The 10,705-nt window shown below is 61.4% G+C and overlaps 1 protein-coding gene and 1 non-coding gene across 2 annotated transcripts in view; one reads left to right on the forward strand and one right to left on the reverse strand.

Moving 5' to 3' along the window:
• The first annotated feature begins 633 nt into the window (after positions 1-633).
• On the forward strand, positions 634-759 carry LOC114005272 (U6atac minor spliceosomal RNA). The gene has a single exon (XR_003547151.1). It is a non-coding gene; the product is annotated as a U6atac minor spliceosomal RNA (small nuclear RNA).
• A 7,535-nt stretch (positions 760-8,294) lies between these two features.
• The window catches only part of WDR5 (WD repeat domain 5), a 19,574-nt gene continuing 17,163 nt past the window's right edge, over positions 8,295-10,705 (reverse strand). Inside the window, 2 exon segments of the mRNA XM_027766611.1 lie at positions 8,295-8,681; positions 9,743-9,830. Coding sequence (XP_027622412.1) covers positions 8,581-8,681; positions 9,743-9,830 — 189 coding nt within the window. The 3' untranslated portion in view covers positions 8,295-8,580.

The raw sequence follows: 10,705 nt of genomic DNA on the forward strand, positions 1-10,705 counted from the left end.
GGCGCTGGGCAGGCGCTGGGCTGAAGGACGAGCGCCACGCGCGACGCCGTGACCACCCGGGGCTCGGGCAGGGGTCCCGAGCGGGCCGAAAGCGCGGCGTCGGGGACCGAGGGCTCGCGAGACGCGGGGACCACACGGGGGCTCGAACACGCAACCACGCGCAGAACTTGCGCGGGAGCCCCGGGCATCCACCGTCCCGGCACACGTCCAGGTCCGGAAGTCCGTGGAGCGGATCTCCCGATGCTCGCTCCTGATTCGCTACCCACCGCCTCCACTTCCGCAGACGGACCGGAGCCTCTTCCCGCCGTCCGCCGGGCGAGGCGTAGGAAGTGGCGCCCGCCCTGTTTTGTTTCCGGGGGAATCTGCTTCTCTAAGTGCGCTCGGAACTTCCGGGTGTTCGCATCAGCCTCTGATTGGCTGACTTTGTGAATATATTAGAGCAGGAATTAGAGTTTTTCTTACCTTTCAAATAAATCAAGACCCCAGCACGATTGCACATGAACCGTTGTTGTTTCTCCGCGGACACAGACGTTTTCAGCAGGGTGCCTCCATGGGCAGCGAGAAAAAAGTCGCCGTTAACGAAAAGTGAGCAGAGTTTGGTGCTTTAAATAAGGGACCTCCGGAGACCAAGGCGTGTTGTATGAAAGGAGAGAAGGTTAGCACTCCCCTTGACAAGGATGGAAGAGGCCCTCGGGCCTGACAACACACATACGGTTAAGGCATTGCCACCTACTTCGTGGCATCTAACCAATGTTTTTTGAACCCCCAGCCCACGCGAAAGCGCGCGCCCACCCTGGGCGCAGCAGACGTGCACGCTGCCCGCCCGCGCTCTGCGCTCTTCCTCGTGTGTTTGATCCAAAGCACCGGGTAGGGAGCTGCATCCCGCTCGCAGTGACTGTCCCACCACGGACACCTCTACCTCCTGCTAGTCTGGCACTTCCAGTGTCACCTCCTACTTAGTCCACCGCATCTTCCCGGCTGCGTCACTATCGGTTCAGCTTCATTCCTTCAAAGGATCAATAGGCACTGGCCCCCCTCCCCCCAGGCCTGGGGCCGGGCAGGGCTCCCGGCGTGCAGGCGTGCAGGCGTGCAGGCGTGCAGATGAGGGCTGCCGGCGCTGCCCCAGGAGCCCACTGGAGCATTCCCGAGCCTCAGCCCTGTGGAGCCGTCTCTGGAAATACAGAGTGGACACCGCTTTCCCTCGGGGGTCGGAGGACACATGGCGAAGAGGCCCGCGGCGGGACTGGAGGAGACGAGAGGCCAGGCTGCACGGGCACCTGGGAGAACGGCAGATGCAGGGAAAGGCTGGCCCAGCCCCAGCGAGCCTGGCGCAAGCCCGGTGCCCACTCTCGGTAGTGCAACAGTGTGGCTAGAGAAATACAGAGTGGACACCGCTTTCCCTCGGGGGTCGGAGGACACATGGCGAAGAGGCCCGCGGCGGGACTGGAGGAGACGAGAGGCCAGGCTGCACGGGCACCTGGGAGAACGGCAGATGCAGGGAAAGGCTGGCCCAGCCCCAGCGAGCCTGGCGCAAGCCCGGTGCCCACTCTCGGTAGTGCAACAGTGTGGCTAGAGGAACGTGAGGAGGGAGGAGCGCAGGTCAGGGGACGGGTGGTGGGACCAGGCCCTGGAACAGGCAAAGGGGAGACGCTGGAGGGTCTATCACAGAGGAGAAAGGACAGCACCCCTCTGGCCTCCATGTAGGGAACAGCCCAGCGGGCAACGGGGACAGTAGGAAGACCCATGAGACACTGGCAGGAGCAGAGGAGGCAGCCTGGTGCAGGGCGATGGTGGGCGTGGGGCCCTGAGAGGTGGTCAGTCCTGGAGATGTAAGGCCACCGGGATTGGCCAACAGCAAAGGAGAGCAGCCCCATGGAGGGAGATGCAGAACCTCTGCTGAGACAAGGACACTGCGGGACTCAGAGAGCTGGGGTGTTGGGCTGGGTTCTGGCCCAGGAGGTTTGAGACACTGCAAGTAGCCCAGAGGACAATCCCCAGCTGTGGGTGCCAGCCGGAGACTTGCCCACTCAGCAGTTGTGTTTAAAGCCGCAAGTCTAGGACCAACCAGCAGTTAGCATAATGGCACTGAACTCCCATGTAGTCAGCCGTGGTTCAAGTCCCGGACCCAGTGACTTAAACGCACATCTGGCGTGCATGCCCAAGGTCGCAAGAGGAGCTGGGTCCCACATGGCTGATGGCACATCTCAAGTCAGACCAGTGGTTTCAAAACCATGCTGAGCACATGTGCACACGTGCCCACAATCCTGAGAGGAGAACGGATTGCGGAGCAGCCGTCCCCCTGGGGACACTCTCCCCTGCCCCCTCTCGCACATGCATTCTTTCTCTCTGGCAAGCACATGGCTCATACCGTGCATTCTTAGAACGAAGAGGAACACCTGGTTGTTCAGTCTCAGGTCTGTAGTTTCTACTTGTGGTCAGTGAAGCAAGGGGCAGAGGCTGGACGAGAAGGGAGCTTATTTCCGCAGCCGGTTCCAGGGAGACAGGCAGCCCCCCAAGCGCCTGAGAGCGCAGCACGGTGGGCTAGACGCAGGTGCGAGCACTTGCCAGTCATTGCTCACCGCAGCCAGGCAGTTGCCTTCCTCCAAGCAACTATTCCCAAGTCGTTTTTCTTCGATAAACCATTCCAGGTTTCTCTGATCATTGCTCAGACCTCCCCCGGCTCAGCACTGGAGGAACTGTTCTCGTCGGAGGCCCCGTCGGAGGCCTCGCAGTTTCAAAATGGCTGCGGTCCTGCTGGGCCTGAGCCTGGCGCGGGCCTGCCTGCGTGGGTTTGCTGCTCGACAGCGCTGGGGTGCATGAAACGGCCTGTAGCAGGTGGGTTTGGACCGTTTCGCAGGGTTGAATCTCCCTGCACCTCAGCGCTCACCTGCCCTTACTTGTGGTGCTTGGGACCAGATGTAAGGTCTTCTGAGGCCCCGTTAGTTACCTGCTGGCTGGCGCTCTGTGTGGGCTGTGGCCTCCCGCCAGGCCTGGCAGAGCCGAGTGCCCAGCACACTCCCAGCCCGCGGATGGGCTGGGGCCCGGGCTCAGGAGTGGCCTCCCTTACTGCGCGAAGCACCTGGTTCCCCCCCCCTCCTTACTCAGACCCTCCCCTGGCCCTAAGGTAGACCCTGCCGGGACCAGCACCCTAACCCACTGCACTGCCAGGTGAAGACCAGGGCGTGCCAAGGTTTTTTTTCCTTCCTTAAAAAAAAATGCAATAAGGTGTGCGTGCTCACTGGAGAGAGGGGGAGGAGAGAAACTGGGAAATCACATCCTTCTCCACTCTCCTCTCAGGATTTTGTGCGCACACGTGCATGTGGCCAGCATGCTTTTCAAGGCACTGGGCCTGGGACTTGAACTGCAGAACTGGCCATGTGAGATCCAGCCACCATAACCTCCATGCCACTGGCTGGCTCACCAAGCTTTTTCTACCCCCTGCACCACACCACACCACAACCCCCCATTTTCAACCTGCCAGGTCAAGGACTCAAACCACAGAGTCCGCCACGTGGAATCCAACGCGTCGACCACCACGCCACCTGCTGGCCCACACCAAATTCATTTGTATAGTGAAATAGACGAAACCAAGGGCTGAGACCGCGGCAGGAGTGAGGGGGTGTGCGAGCCTCAGTCGTGTTTCACTGTCGTGTCGCTGGAGCACAGAAGGCTGTCAGTCCTTCCATGGAGGGCTCACATAAGGGTCTGGAGAGACGTCAGACTAAATCAGTGCAGACTGACGAGACCCCACTAGGAGAATGCGTAAGCACCGTCTGCTTACCGCGGAGGGAAAAGGCGAAGCAGGGATGGGGTGAAGGCGGCTGGGCCCATGGCCGCCTCTGCAGCTGAGTACCAGAGTCTGCTTGGAAAACACGCCGGGCGTAAGTGTATGTGCCCAAAATCCCAAAAGGGAGAAATGGAGAAGGGACTGCAGCATGACCCTCCCGGTCCCCGTCTCTGCAGTGGGCACACCTGCCCTGCGGCAAACGAAGAGCAGACAGGCAGGGCAGCTGGCGACCTCACCAGCAGCTCCCAGGGCACACAGGAGATGAGAGGGTGGTACACACCCCGGGAGGCACACTCAGCAAGACCCAGGCAGGGGTCCAGGGTGAACGACAAGGAAAACTGGGGGACTTGGAAATTCGGAAAGACGAGAAGCTGAGGGGGAAGGGACTGGAGGACGAGACGGGGGTTCTCGAGTTGCGGGGGAGGATCCCTTGGGTCTGCAGGGGGCACAAATGCCACAAGTGGGGCTAGCAGGTGGCGCAGTGGTTAAGGTGCTGGACTCTCACGTGGCCCAGCAGCTCAAAACCCGTGTGCCCAAAATCCCAGAGAATGGAGGGGGAGGGCTGGGGCATGCCCCCCGGAGATTCTCACTTTCTCTCTCTCTGGAGAGTGCATATGCTCTAGAGCAAAAACCTCTTTTTTAAAAAAAAATGCCAGACTTGGATGAGGGGCAGCCACCGGTTTACAGACTGAGTAAACTGAGCACGTCCTCATGCTGATCGGACTGCGGAGCCGGCTCGGTAAAGGGTTAGTTTTCCGCAATTAAGAAACAAGGGGACCAGCAGTTAGCGTAATGGCTATGTCACTGGACTCCCACGTAGTCGACCGCGGTTCAAGTCCCAGACCTGGTGGCTTAAACTCACGCCGGCCGCGTGTGCGTGCATGCCCAGGATCCCGAGAGGAGAATGGAGAAGGAATTGTGGCGTGGTCATCCCCCATGGGGGGTGATTTCTCGCTTTCTGTCTCTGTCTCTCTCTGTCTGGCGAGCGCATGTGCCCTATAGCAAAAAAAACTCTCCAAAAAAAAAGAAACAAGGCGAGGGGTCAGGCGGAGGTAGGGGTAGGTGCGACTGGCCTCCCCGGGAAGCTGCTGGGCAGTGTCCCTAACCCCTGAGCTCCTGGTGTGTGCACACCTGCCCGCGATCCCAACCCGCTGAGCCAGCAGACAGTGGCCTGGAGACCTTGTCTGTCTCAGGAACCGACCGGAAGGGGACGAGACCACCCGTGTGCCCAGGTATGCGCCCTTGCCCGTGTGTCCCATGTGTGCATGTACATGCACACACATGTGTGTACACGTGGGATCAGCCCATCATCTGCCCTGTGGGTCCAATCCATCTTGTGTGCAAGTTACAGGGAGACAAGCTTCTGGTGCCGGGGTTCCAGCCCGTGCTCCGGCCAGCCCTACACTTCCGGCCGAGAAGGGTACATCCTGTTTCACGGCCGATACAGCATGGCCACCCAAGCCACTGCTTCCATCCACGGCCCTGAACGGGGGGCCTCGGGGAACCAGCCCTGGCTGACAGGTGTGGGCGCCCGTCCCACCCACCTGGCAGCGCTCTGGCTCCACACGCCCGTGTCCCACTCACTCTGGCCCGTGGGCTGCGTAAACCGACTCTCGGCTGCTCCAAAGTCCCCCTGTGCCCAGGCCACAACGACCCATTCCCACATCTTTATTAGCGTAGTTTTTTTCAAGAAGAGATTTTTGCTGTACGGCACAAAGTGAGAAATCTCACACACACACACACACACACCCAGGAGGAGGCCAGGCCACAATCTCTCGTCCGTTTTCCTCTTAGGATTTTGGGTACACATGCACACACTCCCTGTGTTAAGTCACCGAGTCAACTACACGGGAGTCCAGCGATGTAACCATTCCGAAATCTGCTGGTCCCAACCTGTTCCCATTCCTGGCTCCACCCAGTGCGCCCACACCGGGCACTGCAGGGGCAGGAAGTGCAAGGCCCCACCGGCGTTTGTGACCTGCTATGCCGTCAGCTTTGCCCTCCCGTGGTGTACCAGAACAATTTCTGTTCACATGTCCAAGACTGTGGCCTACACAGTGGTTCGTCCTCCAGAGGTTCATGCTTTGGAAATTGGCCCCCAGTGTAGCTGCTAGGTGTTGAGGCCTGGTGGCGGGAGCAGAGGCACCAGCTCTGCGCGCCTTAACTCTGCCTCTCGAAAGACCAAGTGAGCAGGGGTAGCTCTTAGAGAGCACTGTCAGGAAAAGGGGGCACCCAGGGCTGCTCCACGCGCCCACCATCGCTCTGCCTCCGCCAGCCTCCAGCCCCTCACCTTTAGGCATTCTGGCCACGGAATCCGAGTCAAAGTTCCACGTCTTAGCAGTCACGGTCCCGGGTATTTCTGCTAACGACATGACAGTGGACTATGATGATGTTTCCTGTCTTTGGACAAATATCCAGGGACACACTCTTCAAACCCACCCGAGACTGATCAGGTGACCCTGCACACACACGCATCCAGGCCGGGGAGACTGCACAGCGTGACCCGGGGTGTCCATGTAAGGCACAGACTGTAAGTGTGGGCACACCGTTCCAGGACTAGACTTCCCAAGGTGTGACAGCGGTGGGGTGGCAGCCGGGCTCCTGGAGAACCAAGCACACAGCTCACAGGCCGAGCCCGGACCGCAGTGTGACAACGGGTCAGGAACCAGAGATCCAAGCGCTGATAGCGGGTGACAGGGTCAGGAGGGGACACCTGCCACTCACCACTCCTGTAACTACATGAATTAAAGCTGGTTTTTCTGGGGCCAGCAGGGTGGCATGGTGGTTATGGGCACTGGACTCCCACATAGCCAACCATGGTTCTAGCCCTGGAGCTGGCAGCTTGCTTTCTCTCTCTCTGTCCCTCTTTGGTTGAATTAAAATAAGTATTTTTTTAAAAAGCTGGTTTCTAATGACTACACTAGCAGATCCTGCTCTAGGGGAGTGTGCCACCCCACATACAGGAGCTCGGGTTTTCTCATCTCTGCCTGCTGCTCAACACCATCGGCCGACAGCATAAAGATGCAAATTTCACAGTGAGGTCAGATGTCAAGGACACTGCCGGTCAGCCACTGCCCAACTTGGGGACAGAGCCACCAGGACACCTGCTATCCCCGCTCTCCAAGATGACAGCTACATCTTAAATTCTTGCATGACAAAATTAGAAGACATGAAAATCTTTATTTTCAAAAAGAGAATGTATTTTTACATAAATCTACAACAGAGAATTCCAATGTAGAAAAAATAAACTATATTCAGGGACACAGCAAGCTGCCCTCCACTCCCAGGAGGGAGCCGCTGACACAACAAACAAGACCCGAGAACCCCAACGCCTGTCCCTTAGGAAGTCTGCAGCGATGCGACGGGACCGCGCTCGTGGGCGCGGCCTCGGCAGGGGCCCGGCATACGGCACAAGCGGCTAGTCCACCATGGCCCCGCAGCCACCCACGCGTTGGACCTGACAACCCACTCGCACAGCTGCCTCCAGGAGGGGTGGGAGGCTGCGGGAGACCCCTTTCCAGACACCTCTGCGGTTGGTTTTCTCAGCCCAGGTGGCCCTGGCCAGGGCGACCAGCCCACCAGCAGGTCCTCTGCTCCCCCCAGGGCCCCGTCGACTGCAGCCCTCTCCTCCTTCCCAGTGCCCAGCCTGGCCCTGCAGCCCACCACTGCCCGACTGCACCAGGGCCTGCCACAGCAAAGTGCCCCTGAGCAGACAGGGCCAGGCAGGCGCCTCCTGTCGCCAGCTCGTGCTGGCTCCACGGGTGGCCACACCACTGGGCAGTGCCAAGCTCCGCCAGCACCGCCCAGACCTGGCCCAGACGCTGACATGCCCCAGACCCCAGCTAGAGCAGCGGCTGGGGGGGGGGGGGGAGGGCCAAGACAGCAGGAGCCATGCCTCTGGCAACAATGACAAGGGGCTGGCTCTCCACCTCTAGTCAGGCCTGGAAGGAAGCAGGAAGCCTCCCCACACCAGTGTCTCCCATTCCAACCGGGGCCCAGAGCTCCAGCCCCTTCTCAGTGAAGGGGCCCCCGCTCCTCCACAGCCCGGGCCAAGGGCTACCGCCCTACAGGGAGGGCCCGTCTTCAGGATGCAGCCACCGGGCCCTGCCCTTGAGGACAGCCCTCCACCTGCTGACGGGGAGCCCCTTCCAGGAGGCAGCTTCCTCCTGAGCTCAGACACGTGCACGCAGAGCTCACCCTGTGCTCAGCCCCGGTGCTCGGTGTGCAGGTGCCAGGGGGCAGACGGAGCCTGCCAGCACATGGACACAGGTGCCCACGCACGGAAGGTTCTTACATGGAGACCACCTCAGGAGACGACAATACACGGGGAGTGAGCGCAGGCGGGAACTGGCCAATGGCGAGGGCTGTGTCCCCAGTGCCCGCCGCGTGGCTGCGAGAGTCCGGGCAGTGGCGCCTGCAGTGGAAGAACCCGGGCACAGAGGCCAGCAGGCCCCCAGGCGTGGAGGGGACAGGCCACAGCGTTTGCACTGGGTAATAAAATATCAAAAAAGGTACAGAACATTTACTGAAAAAACACAACTCGTGATAAATCGAACTTTACCCTCTGTAATAAAAAACGTGAAACTGCGTTGACGGCTGGGGCACGGTGCAGAGGGCCCTCCTGGCCAGTGTTGGAGCCGGCTAGAGATGCCGCCAGCAACAGGGACTCCAGAGGCCCACGCCGCCCTCGGCCAAGTCCTTCTCAGAGGCGGCTGGGGGCGGGCCCCGCCCCGACCCCCGCCCTGTGGCCCGTTTCCCACGGATCCGGGTCAGCGCCCGGGTGGCTCGCGGTCTCAGCAGTCGCTCTTCCAGAGTTTAATCGTCTTGTCGTTCTCCAGCGCGGCCGAGGCGATGATGTTCTCTGTCGGGTGGCAGGCCGTGGAGATGACGACATCTGAAAGGATGGTCGGGACAGCCCTCGCACTGGGTCTGGGCAGTCGGGGGCCGCGCCCTGCGCCCAGTCCCCCTACAGTGGGGGCATCTGCCCTGCTGGCCTCGGGGACATGGTCTCACCCTAGCCCTGACCGTGCCACACAGCCGCGAGGTACGCACGTAGGGCCGGGGCCGCACCCAGCCCTGACTGCCATGGGAGCCCGGCAGATGACCAGAGGAGCAGCAGGCCAGTCCACGTGGACAGAGCACCTGGGCTAAAGGTGCAGGAGGCGGCGAGGCTCAGAGAGAGGCCCCGTCCCCGGGGCAGGGAGCTGCAGCACCCTCCTGGCTGGCCCTGAGGACCCGGCAGTGGCACAGCTGTTCCAGAAGTGTGCTCATGGGACGCAGTGGCCACACTGCAGTCCTCCAGCATCTGAGGACAACGACCCCCTTCTACCTGGACCCAGAACAACCGCTCCCACAGCTGCTGAGCTGAAAGGGCTTGGAGGGACTGATCTGCCACCAAGAGGGCAAGTCCCCAGACGGGAGTCAGTGCCCAGGAGCCGGTGCTTGTGGTCAGCGGCGTGGGGGCTGCATCTCTTCCATGAACTGAGCCCGAGGGTGCAGCCGTCTCCTGCGTGTCTCCACCAGCACCGGGTGATGGCCTGACCACGCAGGCCAGCCGGCAGCCAGTACTGGCCACGGCCCCGTGTCCTCAAGCACCTGCGTGCCTGGGCAGGACCTTCCCATGTGGGGGGTGCTCTCTGCTCAGACCGGAGGGGGAGGGCGCCACTGCCCCTGTGACGCCACGTGGGGGCAGCTGGGAGCCCACTGCTGATGGCAGCAGAGCCTCCGGGAAGGCACCACGGGCACCCACACACTTGCTGAGGGAATGCAGCCTGGCCTGAAGCAGAGCAGAGGCGTGGGCACCTTCACCCAAGGAGCTCCAGAGCACAGGCCTCTGCGACACGGCACTGCCCCTCCCAGGCCCTCAGAGGGCTGAGACGGGATGGGGGAGCAGGGAGCTGCAGGGAGCATGCTCCCACCACCTGCACCGCGACCCCCGGCACAGTCACAGCTCACCTGTGTGGCCCTGGAGCTTCTGCACGATCTCCTTAGTCTGCAGGTTCCAGATGTAAACCAGGTTATCTTCCGAGCCAGACACGATCCACTGGGCAGGTGGGTGAGCGGGACAAAAACAAAGCCGAGTCCATGTGGGAACGTGAAAGCATGTCCCCCAGTCACGGCGCCCACGTGCTGCCCCCCTCCTGCAAGCTGCCGCTAAGCCCCAACACACAGTGGGGCTGGCCCATGGTGCAGACCTAAAGCACCCGCAGAGGACGCCAGGTCCCGAGTGGCCAACAGGGTTTGAGTCCTGGCTGCAGCGGCCTGTGGTGTGCAAGGCACTCCGAGCACACCCAGGATCCCGACAGGTGCAGGTGAGGAGAGCGTCACCATCCAGTCCCACGGAAGGTGGCTTCTTGCACACGCATGCACCCTCTGGCGTTGAAAACCAGAGGCAGGGAGCATCCCTACAGCTCCAGCAGGGCCTGAATGCCTCCACCGAGCCAGTTCCACGAGGTCCCGGCCCTCAGGCCCCATCCCAGGGCCACTCGTATAGAGAGCTACTTCCCTCCCCCTTCCCTCTGGCCATGCCCTCGATGGGTGGAGGGGCTGCACTCCCAGCTGCTGGGGAGGGCCTCAGCTCACCGGCCACACACGGGCACAGGGGCCTGACTTACACGGGGGCGGGCGGGGGGCGGGTTACCGGTCAGCACAGGGCCTGACTTACACAGAGGGGGGGGTGTACCAGTCGGCACAGGGCCTGACTTACACAGGGTGGGGAGTACAGGCTGGGGCTCAACTGAGCACCACCCCAGAGGAATCCTGGCCCCACAGAGGGTGAGGGAGCTCCAGAGACAAGCGCCAGCCAGGGCTGCAGGTGCAGGAGGCAGCGAGGCTCAGAGAAGCCCCATCCTCGGGACAGGTAGCCGCAGCACCCTCCTGGCCGGCCCTGCGAACCCCGCTGCGGCGCCGCCGGTGCGC

This window comes from Tupaia chinensis, unplaced genomic scaffold (genome assembly GCF_000334495.1).
Source record: "Tupaia chinensis unplaced genomic scaffold, TupChi_1.0 Scaffold143602_1, whole genome shotgun sequence".
Lineage (NCBI taxonomy): Eukaryota > Metazoa > Chordata > Mammalia > Scandentia > Tupaiidae > Tupaia > Tupaia belangeri.